The sequence below is a fragment of the Abramis brama genome, assembly GCF_963993115.1.
Source record: "Abramis brama genome assembly, chromosome: 11".
NCBI classification, from domain to species: domain Eukaryota; kingdom Metazoa; phylum Chordata; class Actinopteri; order Cypriniformes; family Leuciscidae; genus Abramis; species Abramis brama.
The window spans coordinates 6,826,994-6,853,215 of NC_139973.1; the positions used below are offsets into that span (position 1 = coordinate 6,826,994).

General features: G+C 37.2%; 1 protein-coding gene across 2 annotated transcripts in view; it reads right to left on the bottom strand.

The window, feature by feature from the left end:
* phc2b (polyhomeotic homolog 2b) overlaps positions 1-19,433 on the bottom strand; it is a 29,325-nt gene extending 9,892 nt beyond the window's left edge. The window contains exons 1-7 of one of the 2 annotated variants that reach the window (XM_084127688.1): positions 19,297-19,433; positions 9,125-9,374; positions 5,620-5,778; positions 5,447-5,524; positions 5,161-5,322; positions 4,125-4,214; positions 3,045-3,327 (exon numbers count right to left, since the gene is read on the bottom strand). In XM_084127688.1, coding sequence (XP_083983814.1) covers positions 3,045-3,327; positions 4,125-4,214; positions 5,161-5,322; positions 5,447-5,524; positions 5,620-5,778; positions 9,125-9,313 — 961 coding nt within the window. In that variant the 5' untranslated portion in view covers positions 9,314-9,374; positions 19,297-19,433. Of the gene's footprint in view, positions 1-3,044; positions 3,328-4,064; positions 4,215-5,160; positions 5,323-5,446; positions 5,525-5,619; positions 5,779-9,124; positions 9,375-19,296 lie in introns of both variants that reach the window. The other variant, XM_084127687.1, reaches the window with a different exon arrangement.
* Positions 19,434-26,222: the final 6,789 nt, after the last annotated feature.

Genomic DNA, 26,222 nt, shown 5'->3' on the forward strand with positions numbered 1-26,222 from the left:
CATACACATACTGTTTCACATGACTACACATTAAACTGACAGTTGCAATATAAAACGACAGGAACATGCACATGGAACTTAATACATTTAGACATTTTTATAGGTAAATTAAGCTTAATTCGGGTAAAGTCACAGGTATCCCACAGTTATTGAAAATGTCAAGGAATTTTAAAATTGTGTTTTCCAGTCATTTCAATATGCTGATCAAATAATGCTATTGTTAAAGTAACGTGCTTGTAAGCAATTAAGGAATTCTGATTTGTAAGCAAATTCATTTTAATTAGTTCTTTTCAATGAATCAATTTCAAAATGTTTACAAATCCATCTTATTGATTCATTTGTGAATCGGCCTGAATATGTATTATTCTGTAAAATTATTATCCTGTAAATCAAACATCTGGAAAGTTCATGGAAAAGTCATGTTAGTTCATTGGTCAACTTTTTAATTTATTCCTTCCTATTTTTTTATTTGATTTGATTTATTCAGTGATCTTCTAACATTAGTCGCTGGTTTTCCAGTACAACTTCTGTATCCAGGACTACGGCAGTGGAAACTGGATGAGTTTAAAACTGTGATTAGGTGTTTGACTGGAGGACTTGCAGGAAAGTGTGTTAAAAATTAATTATCTCAGCAGGAGAACATTCAAACACAAAAACCTTAAGAGTTGGGCACGGTGAGATCACAACCTCAAAAGTTTATGAGTGGTAAAGGAATCTGAAAAACAAACTGGTTGGAAAGTTAGCCGGTGGTTTTAATGTTTATATGCGTGTGTGTTCTGTCATGTGAAATGCACACTGAATATGTGAAGCAGACGGCAGGAACAAATACAGTCTTTCTTTAAAACTCTTAATAGCAAACAGAAAAGGTTCAGTGTGGGAATGTTCTTCTGTCTTATGTGAATGGTGTGGGATGGTGGGTTCAGATGACTCAATCCCTCTGTGCTCACTTTCTCTCACTCTTCCTTTCTTCCGGATGTTCAGAATAAGGAGTTGATGAGTTATTCCCTGTAGAGCGCAACCCTGGAAAACCCCAAAATTTCCTGCCGAACGTTCAGCTATATGCTAAGCCACAACGCATTAAAACTATCACAAAAACTTGTACCTTTTCTCACATGTTGGGCCAAATTCGATCTCTTAAATATCTCAAATGTTTTTACAGCAATGAGATTAAATGGAGACTTCTGCTTTTCCTGAGATTAGACCCCAGTAATCTGGCACGAGTTTCCATAGAGTTTAAGAAGAGGTCAATGTCTCAAACTGTTCTCAGCTTAACTCCATTAAGTTTCCTGTTATGAAGAGAAATCTTTAAACAAGGTTTTCCTCTTTGGGAAATTCCTCTTTCCTACAATAAGTACTTTTCACTTTAGTATTTTGAATGCACAGCAGCAGAATGTTAATGTCTGTGGCTCTTTCTTCTGCTTTTAACAAGCCCTCTAGTGTTTGTATTCAGTGGATAGTTTCAATTATTTGATTTAAGAATTAGTATCAACATAGAGAGTTCATTACTCTTAATATAAACTGCTTTTACTGTTTTAGACTTTACCGGTTCCAAAACAAAAGCATGGTGTGAAATCTCACAAGATTACATCCAAGCAAATAGTATTTTTTTAATACCAAAATCTACAATCCAATCTCTCTCCAATACCCACGTTCACATTATTTTGAATAATATTAAGATTTTAAAAACATTAGAACATTTATTTAAAGCAACCTGGCATGGTTCAGCTAGGAGAATAATAGTCCATGATGACTTTCCAGATCTGTGAATATCATTAATGCACAAGGGGAAAACCAAGCATCACATCAGCGCTCTGGAGCACATTGCCATGGAAACTACATCCCAACACACACATCAGGTGGCTTGTTACCCTTCCTCTCCACTGAGGCTCTATTGGAACCTCTCAAACACACTTGTTCAAGCTTTATTCTATCTGTTATTTGTGTACATACACAGTGGCACACACCTTACACCTGCAAATGATCACTGACATACTATAATGTCAAAGAAACACAGCTCTCCGTCCAGCTCTCTCTCTCTCTCACACACAGTATACTGAGAAAATGTACTTTTTTTTTTGACTGAATGTGAAAATATATTTTACACTTAAAAATTTATAAATGTACAATGTGTTTTATACTCCTTTTTGTGGTAAAAATATAAAAACAATATAGGCCTACTCCTTTTTTGGATTTAAATAGGTCACATAAAAAAAAAAAACTCCTAAAAGCCTGTTTTTACTTCACTTGGCACTTGACTGGTGCTAATTTTTGACCCTGGAGCTACTGGAGATACTTTCTTTTTCTTTTGTAGAAAATCAGAGGCCTTTTTTTGTATCTTCTCTACCAAAGCATAACTAAAAACAGGATAGTCCCTACTCCCTACCGGCCTCGGCACGCCCAGGTACCTGCCTCTAAATGTGCAGGATAATTGCCCTGTGTGAGCTGTTATGATTAGAGACCAGTGGAATGATGGATGGCTTGCATGTCAGATGTTGACTGGCACTGAAAGACTCATCTGAGAAAGCGTGTGCCCTTCAAAGGCCACGAATGCATTTATGCGTTAGAGCATAAGCCATGCAGGACAAATGTAGCCTGGGGTGGATTTCTCCCTTCTTTGGTACTTAGTGTGTGACATGATGGACTGAAAGTGAAGTTGGATCTGTCAGAAAACATTTCTGTTGAAGTGACTTGAACCTTTCAGTTTGTTCCAAGGCCCAAAGTTCACACGCAACACTTTCTGAGCCACTTTGGACGAAATGTGCTTGACGGAGAACAAATATCATCCAAAGTGAGAGACAATGCTAGAAGTAACTCTATTTGGTGTTGATCGTCTTTGTGGAGGATACCTGTGTGAAATTGAGGGGAACTGATTTCTTCTTCGTTGCAAAGAAATGCCTCAGAATCATGATGATAGTTTATAGAAAATCTCTAATATCGTTTCTTTGCAGTTACCAAATGCAATGGCATTCAGACCTTTTTAAGTGTGGCTTAAGTTTCCTAATATTTTTGGGGTCACTGTATAGTCCATATGGGTTTGAATTTACCTGGTGCGATTAAGGGATGTGAAGAGTTGACATTACGACTCATGTTAACTGCTTTCATCTCTGTTTGTGCCTCCTCTTCCTTCTTCGCTCCACCAGAGGAAGCAGTGTTCAAGTTGCCTTTGCCGGCACCAGTGCCTGAGCTGGAAGCACTCTGGCTGGGTGTCTTGATGAGCGGGGTGGGCTGTATGGAGATGGGGGTCTGCTTTAAACTCAGTGCCTGGAGGCCTGAGGACTGAGAGGTGGAAGACGCCCCCTGCTGGTTGCGCAGGGCAAGGTTCTGCACCTATGAAAGTCATAATGTCAATAAACGTTAGAATTCAAATATATTAAAAACATTTGAGTTGTTGTAATATTTGAAAAATATTCCCCTAGAATAATGATCCTAAATGAATGTGTAAATAATTCCTATTGGAATTTCTATTATAATTTGGAGCCAGTTATAATTATCTAATCCTAATGTGATCAAATAATAATCTTCAATAACGAACTATGATCCTACTGCATAAACTGGATTTTTCTGTATTTATTTGTGTATTCATTAATTAATGGTAGTTGCGTAGCTGTCAATGGAGGGACAGAAATCACTCAGATTTCATTAAAAAAATATTCATTTGTGTTCAGAAGATCAACAAAAGTCTTACAGGTTTGGAACAACATGAGGATAAGTAAAAAAGGATGACAAAATGTTCATTTTGGGTTGAAATAACCCTTTAATATTATTAGTATTGCATTGGACATCTACAGGATTTTTTCTGATGTCCTACAGGAGCATTATATCCTTTTGACAAACATAATCAAAAGATCAAGATCAAGTCCTTTAGGATTAGTTCCTTCGAAAGTAATTCTAATAAAAGTGTCTGCTGAATGAATATATGCACAGTAAATTGAATGGCTTCACATTATAATTGAAATCCCAAGTAATCTGTATATTCCTTTAAGATTTTTGTCAAGACATCCACAATTGTATGAATGCTTCAATAAGATAATTGGATGTGCGTGTATTACAGTATATGTGTGCACCTGTGCAGAGGCAGACTGTGTGTTATTGGTTGCATTAGTGTCAGATTGTAGAGCAGTTACTGTAGCAGTTGGAGCCAGGATCAGCTGAGAGGACAGAGGGACGGCTCGGCCCAGACTCCTGGCTACATGCACAAGATTACTCTGTTGAGCCTAAAATAATCACACATTAACATGCTCATTATTCATTAAATGTTTATTGACCTTCTTCAGTACATTATGATGATTTGAACCCTCATTTCACTTTTAAGAATGATGCTTAAGGGTGTTCACACTTGTTCGGTTCGCTTGGTTTAAAAAAAAAAATATATATATAAGAGTTCGTTTGGAAGCGGACTGCATTTTTTCAGTGGATGGCAGCGTTCACACATATTCAAATGAACCGCACTAACAGAGCAATCGCACCAGGGTTTGTTTTAATCGAACCAAACCCAGTGTGAACACACCCTAAATGTGAACAAAACAATGAAAAGCAGCATAGATTGACAGGCCAGCATATCGGCTTTAAACAAAAATAATTGGAGTTATCAGTAATGGTCAAACTGCATATCCCTACAAAAATTATTATAGGTCAGTTATATATAAGGACATATAAGGAATATGGTGTTATTGTTCCCTGATTTTAACCTCTTAGTTGGGTGAACTCAAATAAATAGTGCCACTAATTGTTAGTTTGGCTGAACTTTTTATGACATACAATAAACATTTTTTTTTTTAAAGTGTGATATCTAATAACCAATATGCGGAACCAGTTTTTAATATATATATTTTTTTTTAAATACAATTGTTAACCATTATATTTATGCAAATTTTAATAGTTGAAAATTGATTTTCATTTTGGGCTGTTTAATTTTTAGGCTATACACTGAAAAAGTTGGGAATAATTATTCAGAAAATACATGAATTACACTGTTAGGTGCTTTATCTGTGATATATTAGTTAAAAAAAGTTATCTTTTAGTTATCTATTAGTTAAAATATTGTTTAAACTAATTATCAGTGGCCTAATTTAGCTGAATTCATCCAACTTATTTCTGGCATATATAAGCATCTTCACAAACATGAAAGACTTGTGTTTGTGAGAATACAGGTGTGCTCACCATCTGTGCCCGCAGGTACATTTGAGCTTGGCTGGCTGTCAGGGTGGAGCTTGAGGTGTTGCCTAGCAACACTGCTTGCTGGGAGATCCCAGAGGGGGCGGAGTTTACGCTCTGGGCACGACTGATCAGCTGAGCAGCGGCAGGGGATGTGGTTAAATTAATCTGTGGGAACAAGAGTTGTGACATGAGCAAGCCGAATGCAAAAACAGAATATCATAGCCAGTACAAGATATTGACGTGATTATACAGGCATATTTGTAGTGGATGCATCCAAATAAAAGCATACTGTGGTCTGTGATGGTCCACTCTGGGTAGATGAGGTCCCATTTTGGTTTGAACTCTGCCTGCTGGCTGCTAAACTGGCCTGAGAAGGAGAAAACATGACAGACAGAGAAAGTATGAGTATATTTGTGTGCATGATGCTTATGTCTTGCTATACGAGACTGCATGCTAAGCGACCTGCTGCACTGCTGCGAGGCTCTGGAGCTGAGCTGTGCTGAGGTGCTGCTGCTGCAGGGCTGCTGTTTGCAGCATCAGATGCTGCTGTTGAGCTGCGTACATCTGCTGCAGGTACTGCGCCGCTGTGCTGGGCTGCCTGTTTAGAGCCTGCTGGATCACCTACCGTTCAAGAGAGACGGAGAAAGAGCGAGAAACCACATTAGATCTTCTTAAAGGTGCAGTAAGCGATTTCTGAGAAACACTGTTGAGAGTGGATCGGACTGAGCACCAAAACACTTGTAGCCAATCAGCAGTAAGGGGGTGTGTCACTCATGTTGGGGGAGGAGAGAGTGTGGGAGATTTGAAGACTGTAGAAAGCGAGATGGTTGAGAGACATTATAAAAGAGAAAAGGTCAGAGGAATATCAAGATGGGTTATGATCAGGCAAGAGCTTTAAGACCCGCGTTAATATTAGAAAAGCTTTCCAGCGCTGGAGAGACCTAAGTGGGAAGGCCTGAAAATGAATGCAGAGGTTGCATTGTTTCTGCTCCATACATGAGTAACATTGGTTTTTGCTATGTTTCACGGAACCAAGATCTATACTGCGTTGTAATGTTAGCTAAAGTAACAACAGGGGCCAGTTGCATAAACATAGCCATTATATGTTAAGACTGTGTCTTAAGAACTAGTATGATCAACTAGAAGTTAGTTAGGGGTAATCAGTCTTACTGTTCGGTGTCAAAAAAAAATAAAAAAATATTTGTGTAGTGTTCAATGTTGTTATCGATAGAGATACGCGGATGGGGTATTATTTCATCCGCAACCGCATCACAAAACTCATCATCCGCACCGTTTTTTGACCAAATTTCAAAGCCGCACCCGCCCGCCATCCGCCCACCATCCGCTGATTGTTTTGCGGTCTATGGACGATGCAGTGCTCTGATGCGAGCCGAAAGAAAGCCCTTGTCTGTTCTAGAAAGGAAGCAGCAAAGATATTTAATGCTAATGTATGAGGCATAGGCCTACGCTAAGTTTCATTCATTTACGATGAGATGCGCTCTAGTTCACAATGCAATGCAAGTGAACGTGGCGCATCGGAGCCTCCATGTCACGGTTATTATATTGTCTGCTATATTTGCTTTTTATTTATTAAATACATGCAATTGGTTGATGAAACATTTATTAAAATTAAGATACAATTTGTACAAAACGAAATTTGCTTTAAAGAAAGGCTTTCTACAAAGCAAAACTTAATGAAGTGGTAAAAATCATGTCTGACGATTTACAAAACAAAACTTCATTAAGTGGTAAAAACCATGTCTCCCGATATATTGCGCATCTTATGATCCTATCTTTTATTACAATTGTTTTTGAGCTAAAATGTAGGCTAATACACATCATATAGGCTATATACACACTGTATATGTTTCTTTTATCAAACATGTTTGGGGTTAGTCAATTAATTAGGTAATTAATAGGTAATTAAACTGCACGATCAGTTATCGGTAATGATACATTGTTTATTATTGCAAATGTTTATTGCTAATGTTTATTATTGCTAATGTTTTTCATTTGCTTAATAAATCTCATAATGATGGCACATCACTATATCACAGTCATAGCTTTTATTTCTATCTCAAATGATTGGCGGTCGGTCAGGGGGTACTTGGCAAAGAATCAAATACAGTTGGAAACGACGTAGACCATTAATAACACAGACTGTTAACAATTGTTTTTAATTAGTATTTAAACATTCTCTATGATAATTTTTTTTTGTAAAAAATATTTTAATAACACGGTTTTGGCGGTTATAGAGTTCTAATGACGGTGTTCAACTATAACCGTCGGTCTCACGGTTATATACTAACCGTCACACCCCTACGTGGTAATCTAACTTGTGTCTCAAAATATTCTCCGATTTTCCATGATACTAAAGTCTGCAATCAAAGTCAGAGATCTCAATATGAACTCAACCATTTCTCATCAGTTTAGTTTAAGACATGTCTACATTAGTTTTATAACTCTGTACACTTGCTGTCAATAACTGTCTAACGTGATTCTATTGTATTCACCTTAAGTAGATTGACAGAAACATCTGAGACAAAGCTGATACTCAAATCAAAAATAGCAGCAAGATGTGATTTGAGGTGAGGTCAAATATTTGTAGGATTGCAATTCTAATCTTTTAATGTTCCTTGAGCAACCGTTTTGTTTTGTTCCAGCATATGTCTCCTCCTTTTGGTCAGAAAATGAACTGCAACAAGCTTGAAAGAAAAGTAGATCTCTAAAATTGTTGTTTTTCACTTCCAGTATTGCTTTCAAGGTCAGCCTTGAAGTTGAATATCACTTCCAATATTGCTTTCAAGGTCAGCCTTGATGTTGAATATCACTTCCAATAATGTTGAATATGATTATATTATCATGATATTAATATTAATTTAATATGAAGATGTTTAATATTAACCACAGTATTACAAGGCTTGTTAATGCACATATGCTAATGCATGAACTCTTGCAATAAAACAATAACACATTTACAGTATAGGATAACGGTTACATTTTATGACATTTGTGTAATGGCACCCAAATATATACTTTTACATCCAATATAAACATTAACAATTTTGTATTGTGATACTTCAATAATAATGGTACTTAAAAATTATTGCAAACCATGTGCTCAATAAATTAACACCTACCTATTTTAACAGTTGTTCTGTAATATTGATCTTGAGCTAGCATCCCATAATAACATGAAAACAGCATTTAGACCAAAATCAATAAGATGCCAAAATACCTGAACAGATAGCAGACGTTCAAACAACACTTTCAGGTTATGATGATGGTGTAGTAGATAAGTTCATCGGTCTCATCGCTAATAGTACCTTCTTATCGTTTTCTTCCAGCTATAATATGTTCTGCTTTATCTCGCACTTCTGTTTGTCTCATCCTTAATGTCCTCAATGAACTGCCCACAACTGCACAGTTGCTAGGCAACAGGCATCCTGACCCCTGGTCTTGCCATTTTTCAGTTTGCCATGTGAAGCACTTTATATATGAATTGGACTATACATTATTACTATTAAATAATGATTTAGATTCTTATTGATAATGGACTTCAATAATTTGTTTGACATAGACATGCATTTATCTATATCACATTTGTTTGAAATGTAGCACTTTAGTTACAAGTAGAGAGAGGCCAGACCCTGAGTTAATAATGAACCACCACATTCCACAGCAGGGGAAAGATTATGAATATGTCTATGTCTATGAGGCATGGAAATCTTCATTGTCTTTCCTCCTCAACCTGCTTTCCCTTCTCATATACACACCAGCAGATGGCAGTATGGACTTAAAGTCCAATAATTAAACCTTTAAGCAAGAAAAAGTGATTTCTGGTGCAATGCAGCGAGTGGATTATTACAAGAAGGATTGACAAAGAGAAAGGTGGTGTTTTTAAACATGAACACTCAGTTGTCTATATTTAAATGGTTTGATTCTGCCAAATGGTTGTTTGACGCACCTGTACAGTCTGTCGGTCAGGTATGCCGCTGTAGACCGATATCTGTGGAACGGCCTGTCTTCCGCTGCTGGTGGAGCTGACGGTGCTGGCAGTGGAGGCACTGGTGGTGCCCGTGGAGTTTGTGGTGGAGGAACTGGTGCCCGTAGTGCTGCTGGCACTGGAGGCAGGAGTGCTCTGCTCACCCTCCATTGTGCCGCCCCGATGCCTCACCTTTGACCCACGACCGCCCCGCTGCCACACTCGACGCAAGCTGAGAGAGACCGAGAACAAGAGTTTTAAGACTTACTAAAATCCTCTTCCATAGTACAATACATACAACAATACTATATGTAAGGGATCCTCTGTCTGTCTGTCTATCTGTCTATCTATCTATCTATCTATCTATAAAAAACTGTTGAGATTGTGGAGATACTGAAAAAAATAGCAATTTCTATAGCTGATTGTTATGAAATATGATCATAAGTTATGAAATGGGATGCGCTAACAAAAGGATTACCAGGGTAGTGCCGTGTTTTACCATAGTATTCTTTGAAATACTGTGGAGTATCATGTAAATGCCATGGTCTATGTATATGGCAATCATTCTGTAGCATGTTAAATGGCAACCATGGTATTACCATTTGATACCATCACAGTACCTTTTATAAAGGTATATAAAACGAGGGGGGAAGAGCAAAATACAAAAGCATAAAGGAAAGGTCCGAGCTGGTCGCTTCATTCACACACTGTTCATTGCTGAAAATTACATTATAATTGCATTTGAGTTCATCCTGTCATCATGAGTGTTACATTTCAGCAAATCTTTTTTTCCAGCCGTCTCCAGTTACCACCAGATGAACAGCCATGGGAGATGGATTAGATGGTCAGGAGAAGAGTTTCCCGTGTCAAGATGCGATACAGCACCAGGTTAAAGGTTGCCAAACAAAACTTGCATCAACAAAACATTACTTTTTTGGGTTCAATCTGTTTTTTATATTATTAAAATATCTGGGTTCAATACAATCTAAGCTTGTTAGCAGGTTGTCGATTACCACAGATAATTTGAACTAAATTTAATTTCCATTTACAGTAATGCATTTATAATGGAAGTATAGAAACCTGGTATACTGTATACTGGGCAAGTTTACTGGGCAAGAAACCAGTACGCACGCACCAGAATAATTTTGTGAGCATAGCCAAACCCATATATTATGTACTAACATAAGACTAATGTAATAGAATCACTAACTAACTGCAAATTTACATCCATGCATAATCAGTTCATCCTCCAAAAAAAGTACTCCCACTACTTACAAGGCTATTTAGACAACTTTAAAGTTCAAATAACACATTTTTGTACACAAAAATGTGTTATTTGAAAGTGTTTTTTTTAAACAACAACTTACTGATCCAAACTTTTGAACAGTAGTACTATTTACAGTATATATACTACCATTCAAAAGTTTTTTTTTTTAAAGAAATTTGCACTTTTATTCAGCAAGGATTCTTCAAATTGATCAAAAGTGACAGTAAAGACATTTATAATGTTACAAAACATGTTCTGTTCAATGTACCATGGTTTCCATTAAAAAAAAATCAAGCAGCACAACCGTTTTCAACTTTGATAATAAAAAGGTGAAATAAATAAATTTCTATAGATTTTTTATTTTAAATGGTAATGTTTCACAATATCTTACCGTGTGTGTGGGGGGGTGTGTGTGTGAGAGAGAAACAAGCAGCACATTTATGCATTTAAATCTTCCTGAATGTGTAACCCAATCAACTTCCATTGAAAGTGCATTACTTTAATAATAATGCCTGTTTTTATACTCTAACTCTGTTTTTATGAGTCTAACTCATTTCTGTGGCAAACAACAGCATGCCACAGATGTGGTGAATAGAGCTTGTTTTTAACCTGAAACAAAGTTGACATAAATATCATAAGTATCACAAGAGAGTCATATGTCTGTTCATCTCATCATACGAACATTAAGCATGTATTCAGGGCTACTGAATGAAAAATAGGTGTCTAAGCTGAGGGGTTACCCATCTAAATCTCATCACTGGAGTCGCCATAGGCACTGTTGTTAAAGGACTCCCCTATCCTTTCCTTTCTGTCTTTGGGGTTTGTTATTCAGGCATAGAAAGTGGTAATGGGATTGAGATGAGGCACAGGAGGAGAACAAGTGTTGGGATGGAGGGAGGGAGGGAGGGAGGTAGTTTCAGAGGGGAAGTGTGGCATGGTTTCAATTATACTCATTTAATTACTCACACACGTGGTTGAGAGCCACTAACCCCACACACTCTACACCCCCCTTCCCAGCTACCCCAAATCGCCCCCCTTTTTACCCACAACAAACCATTATGCCTCCCCCCTTTCTAGGTCTGTTATTACGCCAAGAGATGGTGTAATATCAGTGAGCCCTCCCCGTAAGCCATTTCCTGCGCTCCAAAGAACTAATGGAGTTCGGCATTGTAATTAGATAATCTAAATATAAGTCCTGAGCCTCATTAATATGCATTAATGGAAGGGCCATAGGGACATCTGAAAACATGGTAACAGAATTAGAATATTATTAAACGTTGTACAAAAACTGTTATTCGTTGAATTAAACATGCAAAGTATTGTGGTCATGTGACATTGAGCATACAGTTTGAAGCAATTGTATTGTATACTTGTATGAATAGTATATAATATGCTAAAATATGCAATATATGTGTGTTTGTATATATACAAAAACATGCTAAATGTGTGTTTGTATATGTGTATATGTGTATATATATATATATATATATATATATATATATATATATATATATATATATATATATATATATATATATATATATATATACACACATATAGCATATTTTATACTACTCATATATACAACTATACAATACAATTGCTTCAAACTATATGCTCAATGTCACATGAAAACAATACTTTGCATGTTTCTTTTGCTATTTTAATCCCATTTTGTTTAAAACATTGTTTTATTAATGCTTGGCAGTCTTTGGTTATTTCATGCATTCAGAAAGTTTGCATATTAAGTATGCATACTTAATACTGCATAAATAGTACATGGTAGTACCCCATCACAACCTTTTCAGATGTTATGAGCAGTGTTCTATAGTAACACCAGAACGTGCTACGGTGGACATGTGTAATGGAATCACATGCATTCATGATTAAAGCCTGCTCTGTTCATATTTAGCAGCTGATTGGTTCTGCTAATGAGAGGGGAGCTGCTATGTTGAGTCCAAGTCCCGGGCCCCTCAGAGGCTTCCGAGCCAACCAACCATACGCATCCCACCAATGAGAGGCTGTCTACTGCGTACAGTTTAAACACAACTATTAAACACACTGTCACCTTTGGCAGAGCTAAAAATAAATCTGTCAGTAATTCCAAAACACAGAACTAACTAACAGAACATTCCAGGAGCGAGAAAAGTTAAAGGGGTGTTGGGTAAGATGGAAGGATGAGGATGGAAATGCATGACAGAAAACAAACATGCATCATTATGCATGCACTGAGAGATTTCAGAGACATCCAGGTTAGCCCAGGGCCCATCTCTCAGACTCTCAGACAAAAACCCAGCTCCTACCTTTTCTGAGGGGCAGCACGAGCTCCGTTTGGCCCCGTGGTGAGCCCCATGCCTCAGGACCCTAATGCTTCTTTGTCTAATGTGCGTTCGGCACCCCAATCCTGCCAGATCACTGCAAGCATCCACCGTCCCAGTCGCCAGGCACAGACACACACTCTCTTTCTCTCTCCCTGCTTTTCTCCATCTAACACACGCATGCGAGACCCCCCCCACCCCCCCGGTTCTGTGGTTTCCTAGCGACAGCCAACTGGGGGTGCCTTTTGGAGCCCTATTGCAGAGCTGTGTGCTGATTGGACAATTGGTTCTTCTCTAATGAGGGTGATGGTAATGATTTTTTATCCCCCTCTATAAGCACCACCAGCCCCCCCATTTCAGAATATTCACCGGTGATGATTTTGTACTGCCAAAGCAGAAGAAAAGGCCTGTCCCAGAAAAAAAGACCGGGATGAAAATGTCATATTTTATATGGATATTTAAATGCATTTAGAAATAATAAATGATTGATATTTTATCATTGTCAATACAATTATTTTTGATAATACTTAAGGTTAGGAATTTCAATTAACCCTTAAAGTTGAGTATAAAAATATTGGTATGCAAGTCATCCCGAGCTGTTTATGATACAGACACCCTTGCATCCTGGAGAGTTTATTTTAGCTCACTGATTACACCCATAACACACTAGCAACCACCTAGCAATGTCCTAGTAGTCCTCGATGGACTAGTCCTCCATCCCAGCAATAATATAGAATACCTTATAAACCATAGATGCACCCATATGAACCACATAGCAATCCACTGAAAATACCTTAGAAACAGCATAGCAACGCCCTAACAACCACATAGCAACACCCTGGAACCTCCCAGGAGCAAATAGCACTCTCAGTTTTAAGCAAATGTAATATTCTAGTAAAAGTAATTTTTGTAATTAAAGGCAGTCCAAAAAAAAGACAAAGAGGAGACACAAAGCGCAGACGTGTTGATGTAGGAAAACACTATAGTTCACAGTCTTGGTTGATTAAGTGCTGTGTGCTGATGAAGCTGCCTCTTAATAATCAGCGATTAGAGCATCACTAAGCAAAGGGTAAATACCCCCAACTGCTGTGGCAATCACAGTCAAACCACACACTCATGAAAAGTAGACCGCATGCAGCTCATGTGTTATTCAGATTTAAACAGGAGTGTGTGAATAGCATTTTGGGGCTTGCTTAAATCAGGGCACAACAAAAGATGATTCTGGTCATTCTGAAGATGCTTTACTAAATTGAAAATACACATACAAGGGGGGCTTTCTGACCTTGGAGGAGGAGATAAAAAAGCCACTGTCGTGAAAAGTATATTAAGGCACTTATTGTGCAATACCTCTGGGCTGTGGTGTTCTGAAATATATTCCTTCATCTATACTCTCATATAATATCACATTGATTGCGCACAGACGGGCATGAACGTCATTGATTGCCATCTTCTTATTAGCATATAGATTAGCTTCTGGTGGGGCCGGGTAAATTAAGGTGGAAGAAGGAAGGTTAGAGAAGGAATGAAGAGGATGAAACAAGGTAGGCAAGGTGGAAACAACATGAGGAAGAGGGACGGATTGGGAAGATTCTGTTTGTTGTGTACAAGGGAGACCGGGGATAGATTTTAGATTTCACACACTTTTTAAAAAAATATTTTTTTAAATTTCCATTCTGTTCTTTGGCATTGTCATTCATTCTTTCTCTTTATGTTGTTATCACCTTACTCCCTTTTTCCATCGTCATTTCTACATGTGCTACATCCATTCAGAAGACAGAGGATAGAAAGAATGAGAGTGAACGAGAAAAAGGGAAATATTGGATGAGAAAGGAAAAGAGATAGACAGGAAAATCAAGAGGGACAGATGAGGTTAAGGCAGTAAACTGGGATGGGATGGGATGGGATGGGATGGGGGTGCTGCTGTCTGTCTGGTCTGGGTCTGATCCATATTAGTTTCTCACTCATCCACTCAGCATGAAATGAGTGGGGGGCAGGGAAATGAGGCGGGGGTGGGCAGCCGTCGGGAGCGAGGACAGATGCAAGAGAGATGGAGGAATGCTGATTTCACAGTGTCTCTCACATCACTAAATTTTGACTCATTTAGCGCATGTAATAGAGTGCTGTAAAAGTCCTAGTGAACCTCCGTCTGTCAGTGCTAACTAGTCCGTTTGCTGTTATGTTGGAAGAGCACTGGTTAATACTCAGATATATCATCAGTGAGGTTTTTTGCACTTTTGTCCCAGGACTGTTTGATGGTGAATAGTGTGTCCACTAACCGATTCAGATTTTTTTTTTTTACATTATATACACATTTCTTCTTTTTTTTTTCTTTTTTTTTTTTTATTGCATTACATTTTTAATGCATATATTTTACATTTTCATTATACATTATTTTTATTTGCATTTTATTTTATATACTTTATTTTTAATATTAAAAATATTTTTAATTTAAAATATTTTTTTACATTTTATGTTATTTTTTCCATTTATAATCATTTTTATTTGATGCTATTTTTAAATGTATTACTTATTTACTTTGAAATCCTGGCTTTGAAAAAAAGTAAATTGTCTGAATTAGGGGGAAAAAAATTATTTGCTTATAAAATCAGCCTGATTTCCAATAAAATAATAATATGATGATTATGATATGGTCACCAATAAACTGTCCATCTGTATACTAAATAAATAACAAACTGTCCTGTGTTTAAACTAAATTGAAATCACGCATCAATACGTATGCATTATTCAAATACAAATTTATTTGTTTGTTTTCAAAGCAGCTTTACAGAAAATCATGATGTTAATGTTTATATTATATTAATATCTTCATGTCTTATAGTAGCATTAAGCAGATTAGAACTGGGCGATGATGTAGTTGAGATATGCAGGCCATACTATATTGCTTGAACAACAAATCACAGCCAAAGAACACTTGCTGGTTTCGGTGGGCTTTACTTGACTAATGGCAGTGTACGACAGTGAACAGTCTCACCGTAACCCTCTTTTACCTTCTTACCATCCTGCTCTCTTTTCCTTCTCCTCTGAGACTCAGTTAATTGGTGTCCCTTTGGTACCCCGTTCTGTGGCAGTCGAGCCGCTACGGCCCCAGACAGACATTCCCAAGTGACTCTCTTTCCCTCAGCAGAGCCGCAGCATCAATGCAGCGGAGATGGATTAACTCTCCCTGAGAAGGCTGTGAATATAGTACACTGATGATGACCACTAAGAGGAGGCCCCTCATACTTATTAATGGGGACACTAGGATATGAGTGTCAGTAATGAGCACCTCTGGAACCACAAACCTTATTATGATTGTGAAAAAAATTGGTTGCCGTTGGTTGTTTAATGTTCATTGATTTATTCTTTTATATGGCTAGTTTTGTTTTCCTTCATAGACATTATCAACATTTAAATTAAAGGTGTAATTGTTTCCTCATTTTTTCTTCATTTCATTTGTTTAAAATCATGTATACTCTCATGAGATGAAGACTCCGGTAATTTTTTGATTCAAGACTCAAATTGTATTTTGCACTCTCATGAGGGCCAACATACTGAGATCACATGACCAGCCAAATACTACTAACTATTTCTTAGTAAACCCCCTGTTGTTGGTCATTTTTGTAGTAAACTTTGCAAATAGCGCATTTGTGCAATGGCTTTCTACAATAACTGAACATTTTTGCTTTTGTGTGATGCTACATGAACACATGTTTATTTGTGTTATGTGTTATGTAAATTTGCATAAGTTAATCAATAACTGTTGCTGTATTACAGGCAGGTCTTTTTTAAAAGTCCCACCTCAGATGCCAATATTCATATATCTTGTAGTAAATAGTGTGTAGAAAAATTGTGGTACCATTGCTTTTACACTGAATTGCACATCTTTTTTTTTTGTTACAAACTCTTAAAGGTTTGTTCACCCAAAAATAAAAATTCTGTCATTAATTACTCACCCCCATGTTTTTCCAAACCCATGAGACTTTCGTTCATCTTCTGAACACAAATGATAATATTTTTGATGAAATCTGAGAGCTTTCTGTCCCTCCATTGACAGCTACGCAACTACCACTTTGACGCTACAAAAAGTTCATAAAGAGATCGTAAAACTAATCCGCATGAATCGAGCGGTTTATTCCAAGTTTTCTGAAGAGACTTGATCGCTTTATATGATGAACAGATTGAATTTAGGCTTTTATTCACATATAAACATTAATTAGCAAACATAAACAGAAGCTCAACCGAACCTGCTTGACGCATGAGAACAAACCTATTGCTGAAGCTCAAACGTGCAGTGTAACACAAGAATGAACTTATTGGTTCTCGCACGTCAAGCGAACATGCTTGAGCTTCCGTTTACCACAACTGATGTGTGAATTGATTCATGTTAAAAGCCTAGGTGAAATTCAATCTGTTCATTATATAAAGCGATTGTCTCTCTTCAGAATTCAATTCATATGGATTAGTTCTACGATCTCTTCATGAACTTTTTGAAGCATCAAAGTGGTAGTTGCGTAGCTGTCAATGGAGGGACAGAAAGCTCTCAGATTTCATCAAAAATATGTTCATTTGTGTTCCGAAGACGAACGTAAGTCTTACAGGCTTGAAATTTGATCGATTTTTCAACTATCCCTTTAAGCCAATGATTTTGGGCAAGTGTTTTGAAAAACCAGCCTGTGTTCTTTGAGTGTAACATCTCTTGTCTTGAATGTCAGAAAGCTACAAAGCAGAACACCTCTGTGGCTGGCCTGGAGAGTGTATACGTCAGCACAGGAACACACGTCTGTACAGAGAACATCATGTGGACAACTAAACTTGTCAATCTGAGAGCATGTAAGTTACATTTCAACTTCTTTAATTAAGCTGGGAGACTGTATCTACCGGGACAACATGGGCTAAAATTTTAGGCAGATAAACACGTTTATATACACACTGAGGGATCCATCTTTGACTCTGGGTTAAAACTGAGACACTCAAAGCCCTAATTCCTTCAAGTCTTCGGCACGTTAGAGTAAGCGCACACTACCAGTCTCCCAGCGCAATTAACCTTCAGTCCCACTCACAAGAATTCTGGGTCACTGCACTAAGGAGGGAAGATGGTTTATTTAATAAAAGCACTTTAACAGACAGCTTGAGAAAAAGCTTCTGGATTAAAGAATGGGTGGATGGGCAGACAGGCAGATTCTTTTACACAGACTGAATTTGCTAAGACAAGCATCACTATTATTATTATTATTATTATTACTCATATTAATTGTGTTATGGACATGAATGATATCTCAGATTATGTGTTTTGTTGAGGATAGCTGTGCTATTATTTCTAAACAATTGGAAAAATGTTTTTTACCTGGTGGACACTAAAATGGACTCAAGCCATATGTAGTGACCAGAATCTAATAACTATTTTGTAAATGATAAGAGCACAATCACAAAGTTTCTATGTAATCATGTAGATAATATTTCTCTCATAAATCCACCCAGCGACAGCCTAGAAAGGATCAGGAACATGCTAACATCATAGTAGTGAGTTTTGCACGGTGAAGCAGCACTCAAATGTGATGCTTTGATTCTAAATGTGTAATTTTACAGTCTAGATCACTGATTTTAGTCTCTTTAGAACAACCCTTTAGGACTCAAACAAAACTGTCCAGTCAGAGATTGGTGGAAATGCTGAGGCAAGTGATGTCAATATATAAGTAGGACTAAACGCTTTTCTTTACACTGTGAAACTGGTTGATTTACAGCAACAACAAATGGCCTGAACACACCTAGCATAACTGGACATTCTGGATTTAATACGATTCAAAAGTGTTTTTGTAACAGGATCTGGTTTGGAATGATTTGTACTCTCGTTCTAATCCAGCTGTGCTGTTATTTGGCTGAATCACCAACTTGGAAGTACTAAAGACATGAGCAGTTTGAACGCACACACGCACATGTGTGCAATCATCCAATTGCACTGTGGTCTGGTGCACTTATTCACATGGTATCCATTCTATATAATCTGGCCTAATGTGGGTCACACGGAATGCCAAGGGCACAATGACCCGTTCCTGACCCCAGACTCTACTCTGCATGGGCGTCTCAGATGCACATACTATACTTGGCGAGAAAGAAACTTGCCTTTAAAGGAATATCCTTCAGAATATTTTTATTTTTTTTATTTTTTTATTTTTTTTACAAAAACAGGCTTTTAACCCTGTAGAAAAGCCTTATAATACTCCTATCGTCCTTCGAATTTGGAATGAATCTAAAGTAAATAATGTGTTGTGCATTCTAGAATTCCCAAGCTCATCTTAATACACAAGGATGGCAGGTTTTGTGTTACAAAATAGGATTGCTGTCCTAATAAAAGTGTATTTTGCATACACAGGTTTGCCAAAAGCAGGCCAATGCCCTCACATCCACGCTGTCGTCCCTCGAGCTGTCAGATCTGGATTGGCTTCTTTGAAACAGGTCTGGAAGCATGCAGTGAGAAAACAAACACATTCCCTCTCCCTAATTCCTTCCTACCTTGTTTAAGAACCACAAGAAGGAAGGAATTTCACAACATGCACATAAATAATGCCTACCTTAAGCTTTGGCTTTGCCTTTCCTTCCTAGGATTGGATTACGTCCTGCTTTCCTGCTATCCTACACCATTTCTGGGTTGTGTTTGTGCTGTAAGCCTTACCGCAGAGCAGAGAGAGAGAAAGTAAGGGGGGAATCTAGGCATTAGCATTCCACAGTTCACATGTGACACGGCCTCAGCCAATCACAGGACAGCATGCTTTCATGACCCTCCCCCTTCTTCCTAAATCCCTCCCCTGCTTCTTGTTCTGTCAGTCTACCAGCACCATGGCAACACAAAGGGCTTTAATTTCCTCTCTCGAATTTCATGGCGGCTCGCTTGAAATGCATGCAGAAAAGTTTACTGATAAAATGACAAAACGCAAGCGTGAGGCATATGCCTGATGCCTTCAATAATGACCTGTTTGCTTAAAATATGGTGGAAAAAGAACTGTGAAAGCGTAGACATTTGTCAAATATAGTGTAGTTGTTGACAAGTATGTAGTATGTAAAAATAAGGGTAACACTTTACAATATGGTTCAGGTTTGATATGGTTTCAATATGGTTTCAAATTAGGTAGTTATTAAATACACTTAAATCATTAACTATACTATTTTTTAACATTTTAAGTAATGTAAATGAACATTGGCTAATGTATCATGAACAAACATGAATTACCAAAAATATTTGAATATTTATTTAAATGGAATATTTATATACACATTCATTTATTAAGCAATTTTCTTCAACCTCAGTTCTTTGAGATAAAGACAAAGCTAACATCCTATGGGCCACTGGGTTCTGTGTAGGCAATGGGGCTGCAATATATGCAAATATATTCAAATAATGGGGCATGAGGATCACAGTAAAACACAGTCCTCAGGGCCCTGGGGTTAAGCTGATTGGTCGAAAGGCTAATTCTGTGTATTGTTTGGTCCAGACTGAGATTGGTCTTCATTTCAGTGGTCAAGTGTTCCTCATCATGGGGGGAGGTGGAAACCACTGGAATAAATCTAGCATGTCCATCCATAATAATTTATTAATGCATGAAATTCCTCTGTTTCCTGTATGTACCCTGGTTTGCTTATGTTTCCTCAACTTTTCGGTGGTAAAAAGACAAGCATCACTATTACTATTATGACCAGAATAGCAGAGTTTTGGAGCTGGGCTGTTTTGACTTGAGCAAGTACGCAACCACATAGTGTTGGCCTAGAACACCCTAGCAACCACATAGCAACATTAGAACCTCTCAGCATCCAAAATAGCTATTTTAAAATTCAATTGATTGTAGAGTTTATTTTGTACTACATGCCTTGTCTTTTTATCTTGCCATTGAAAGTCAATATTATATGATTGGAAGAAATACAAAACTGTATTTTATTTCTCGCATCTCCCTATAGCATTAGATATTCATAAATCTCTATGCATTATAAGGATGATTCCAAATAATTAATCTGCTTATGACTTATCTGGTTTGACCGGTACTTAATTATCTGGCCCTCAACAGCTCCCCTGATACTCCGCTTCCAGACACCGTGACCCACTGCCTCAACCTGTTTTCCAGTAAAACAGTAATTCCCATAAGCCCCACTGTGGAGGAGCGGAGGCATCCGATGGTATATCACATTTCACCTGAGAGGTGGATTTCATAGCCGTCACCCTGTAGAGCAATGGACCTCCAAATTGACATGAGCATCATATTATGTTGGCGTGTAATAGTATATGCATAATTCATGAGCGAGAAGAATGAAATATTTATGTGGAGTCCCTCTGTGCCGTTGATGTCCTGTTGTAGAAATACCTGCAATGGTTCTTTTGATGTCCCTTGAGGATTTTCCACAGTATGATTTTGCATGGAGCATAATTGGCTTTTAATTGAGGAGAACTGAGGGTTTAATTAGTTAATTTTTGACCAAATGAGTAAATAAATCATTTTTAAAAATGACCTTTTAGTTTACCAGGTCAATAAAATGCTCCTAATGTTAAGTCAGTAGGTTTTCACCTCATTTTACCTCGAATCAAAGAGGAAATGTACCATTAAATGAGATCACCACTATTCAAAGTCGTCTGACATTCGTAATCCTACTAGGAAGCCCAGTTTATTTAGCATAGAGATTGTTTTTACGGTAGGCTATTTTACATTTGTTATCATTTTTCTGTATGTTGAATAAGAATGTTGTGTGTGGACTGGTGCGATATCAAAAGTAGGTCAGTCTGAGGAAACACTTATACTATGTTATGGCTGCCATCTTGTGGTCATATTAAGATTTACATGATGGATCTTGAGCTGTTGTCTTTTTTCTTTTTCTTTTTTTTTTTTATTGAGCAGATTCCACAATGACAATATTTGTGAAAGATACATGGCAAATATCAGCACAACGTGCTGTTTTATTTTTAACACATAAGGTTAAATGAATAAAAAAAAACATAAATAACCAGAACAGCCCCATTACCTCCATCTATCCCAAGAAAAATAAATAAATAACAAAAAAAAAAAAACAAAAAAAAAAACATTAATTATATAAAGGGAGTCAAATCTCCAATGGAAAAGCAGGATTTCATGTTTTATAAAATGTTAACAGAATTTTTTGTTTTTTTTTTTGTTTGTAGAAATGACATTAAGTCCTTAAGCAAAAAAAGTCATTAGGAGGGGGAGTTGTCAAGATTGTTAGCTGGAATGTTGATTTGCAGGATTTTTTTTCTCTTTACCTGATTTATCACCTGTTTTATATTACATGTAGTAGATGGGACAGTTTCCATTTTAAAATATTTTCATTGATAAATGATGTTCTCTCACATTCTTGCATGTGACAGGTTTCAGAATGTGCCATTGATTATAGTGCATGTGTCTCCTGTCAAACAGAACTGAATTGTAATCTATCACTACATTTTATTGTGGCAGGTTCTGGTCTGGCAGTGACTGGTAAGCTCCGCCCTCTACCCACTGTGGCATTGTAGGATGGTTATGGCATCGCTGTGCCCTCTAATGGCCTGGTGCGAAATACCAGACGTGCAACAGAGGAAAGATGTGAGGTTAGTGAGGACACTGGTCAGCAAGTCTCAGAAGACCACTGGGTGATGAGGTTGTGGGAATCTGAAGATCGGGATCTTTTGTAGTGACATCTGTTCATCAGAATGAGGCATTGTTCAAAAAAGAACAAGAAACACATTCTTCCACAAGAGGCAGGTCCTTTTCACACTCAACCAAAACTACATAAAGCAACTGGAAAAAATGTTCTTGCAGTGAAAACAGATATTTACTCCAGTGAACATTTCTCAGGTTGAGTTTCATTTTAAATCAGTTTGTACCTTTACAGTCTATAAATGTATTATATAAAATGTAGTTTTTTAGCAATAATTTATGCAATATTTTTACAATAATGGTAAACAATAAAAAAAACCCCCCATGAAAACAGCAACAACAACAAAAAGAAGACAATTTTTACTGTGTGTGTTTTTGACTAGATGCATGCAGCTATTCAAGAGTCATACTTTGAAATGTCACACTTAGCCACAAATGAAGAAAAAAACATGATCCTTTTGATCTAATGTCTTAACTAGGGGTGCACCGATCCGACTTTTTCAGTCCCGATACCGATACCGATGCCTGGGCTTTGTGTATCTGTCGATACCCGATACCGATCCGATACTATAGTTGAATTAATAATAAACTGTATACCTTCCACCTTATACCTTCCTTGAAGAGACTAAAGGCACCAGACTTTACTAACTAAACATAACTAAGACAAAATAACAGATGTATGTAATGTGTTGAATTCTTATTTATTTAAAAAACAATTGTGCATTCAAATCGAAAATAGAATATAATCAAACTTCTTTAAATAAATGTAAAAAAAAAAAAAATGTAGCAGTGGAAACAAAAAAACAGTGTATTGGTCAAACATACAATAGTAATCTGACAGTTTCCAAAAATTGTAAACATGTAAAAATATAAAGTGCAAAGTCCTGCAAACAGGAATTTAAAATGCAACATAGCAGCTGTACCTGAGAATAAAAAAATAAAAAGTTGGTCGAACAACAACTTGATCACACATACAAATAATAATAACCAAACATTGTAATGTAGTGCAGTGTCACACCACCATCACAAACATGACCTGTGAATGCTCACCTAATTAGCAATGGCAAATTTAAATGTCAGTTTTAATTATCATTATGTTTCATATTTTTAAAAATGAAAACAAAAAGAAGCAGGGTTGTGTTTTATATTTCGTGTTGTTATAAATATATGCAGTAAAGATAATCAATGTACGCGTTTGCCTGAACCACATTTATGTGGCCATTAATATGTTTAATTTTTTTTTTTTAAATGAAAAGAGGCAGAGTGGTGTTTTATAACATACTTCGTTTTATTGTTGGCTAAAATATACATAAAGAGATGACCGGAGTAGCCAGAGCGAGCTGAGTGACGCGATCAAGAGCGCTGCTGTTCCATTTGCAGAATAACCGGACTCGCATCCTCTCGTCCTCGGGAGTTCGTTCTCCAAAGTCGAACTTGGCAAGTCCGAACTACCAAGGACGGACGCAAGTCCGAAGTTTGCGTACTTGGTATTGAGAAACGGCCTCTGGCTCGCTCCATGTTGCTTCTAGCATGCGACACACGTGAAGCTGAATGACGTAGGTTCTGCTGTGACGACAAAAAAAAAAAAAAACCTGGATCGGCCCGTGGATCTGTTATTTTTTCCGATCCCCGATCCAGCTATTTTATCAGTATCGCGGCCGATATCCGATCCTAATATCGGATCGGTGCACCCCTAGTCTTAACCACTTCCTGCCTAACTTCCAATTGAGTTACTAGCAAGAGATGCTTTTAACTACTGACTAACAATTAATTGTATGTATAATAACTGTCTATATGTATATTATATCATTTTTGTTTAAAATTTGATCTCAGTGATGAAAAATATGCACTATGCATGATATCACAAATATAACAGTTCCGGTTATCTAATACAAAAAAGCCGTAATAGCAAAAGTCGAATGCATTTACTGGAATACATATTACTGCATTTGAGATCATTTTTATCTTACTTTTTTTTCGGTATTGCAAGGAAGTGTCTCTAAAAGGAAGAATGGAGGGAACTTTGATTTGGATTGTCACTGAGGTTGTATATTTACATAGAGATTGTCAGTATTCCTCTCTCATTGTTACTCGTTTATTTGTCTAGTTACGCGACTGACTTGTGACTTTTCCAGTCCGGATATTTAGTCTGACATGAGCAGGCCTTTCCCTTTTCCGCGTCGCTTGAATGGTCATGAATGGTCTTCAAACGAGCTCGTTTGATGCTTTGCATGGCGACTTGGAAGGGCTGTTTCCAAGGGAGATTTGGTATAAACATGGATGATCCAATCTGAGAGATGGATGTGTTTCTGTGACACCTTGTGAAGTTTTAGAGGAAATTTAGAGTGTAGACTGACCAAAAGTAATCAGACTCAGTGGCCAAAATTAAACAACATCCTACCAGTTCCTTGACTGAAGTTCCTAAATAGTCAGCATCATTATACATGTGCCATGTCTTTACATTTTTACTGAGGTACAGTCCAGTAGTCCATATGGTAGGGGAATCCGGGGCTAATATAGTGAATATTTCTCAGGGTGAGTTAATTTTTTCTTATTTATTATTCTTACCTTTGGTGCTGACCCCTATACACTGTAAAAAAAAAAAAAAAAAAGCTGCTGCCTTAAATTATACTTATAATCAACTTGGATGTTTAAGTAATTTCAACTTAAAAAATATTTGAAAAAGTTGAAAATTGCTTAACTTATTTTGATGAGTTAAAGCAATGTAAAAACATATAACTTATTGATCACATCATTGTTTTACAGTGTATTGGGGCAAGTTGTCATAATGGGACCCTGCAATTTATTGATACCATTTTGAAAGTAATCATTATTATGTGCAATTCTTTTTTTTTTTTTTTTATTAACTGATTTTTTTTTTTTTTTTTTTTTGGCACTTAGTAAAAGATTTCATGACTACTTAAAAAATAATTTATTAAATGGAGTACCTGGAGTACCTGAAGTACCTGGCATAGGACATTAGTGAGAAAGAGACCCGCTGTACCTGTGAAAGTAGTCGCTCCACACTGAAGAACTGGCACCAGATTAATCAGTGAACAAAAATGCCAGTGTGTTTGTTTGAGAATGAAATTGTGTAATATTAACTGAGCTCATATTAAAGGGGACCTATTATGTCCCTTTTCAAACTCTTGATTTTGAGGTCTTCTAGAAGTGATTTTCATGCTTGAATGTTCAAAAAACACATTATTTTTCACATATTTTACATTGTTGCAGCACCTCTTTTCCAAGTCTGTCAGTAACGCTCTTTTTAGTTTCTGTCTCTATGAAGCCCCTCCTTCAAAAAGAGTACTGTACTCTGATTGGTTGGCTGGACCAGGGTGTTGTGATTGGTCAGATGTCACACCCCCTTACCATAACCGTGAGTTTCAACACACTACTAATGCAACTCAACCACGCCTCATGTGAAGTGTACGTTCCCGGAAGAAAACTCAAGACTACAATTGATGCATTTCAGGGAGTTCAGAAACAGTGTGCACTGATAGAGAATAACTCCCTTTGGAGTAACTTTGTGCTTTGTAACTTTGCAGACCTTTTTTATGCTCAAACAGCAACATTGAAAATGTAAAAAAGCACAATAGGACCCCTTTAAAAAGTGTCAGATATCATAACCTCTAGTTGCATTTGTGTCTGGAATCTGGATATGCAGTTACCACAGTTACTGTGGGAACGAATAAATGTATTAAAGCATTCATGCTCTCAAAGCTTCTGCAGGGACCAACAAGCAAATACTATACAAAGCCTTCATGAGGTCTTTTAATTCAGTCGCTTGGCCGCTGCTCTGAATGTGACATTCAGTGAGCTTTGAGTCTGTTTTCTGATGTGTTTGTGTGCTTGAAGGGGAAACC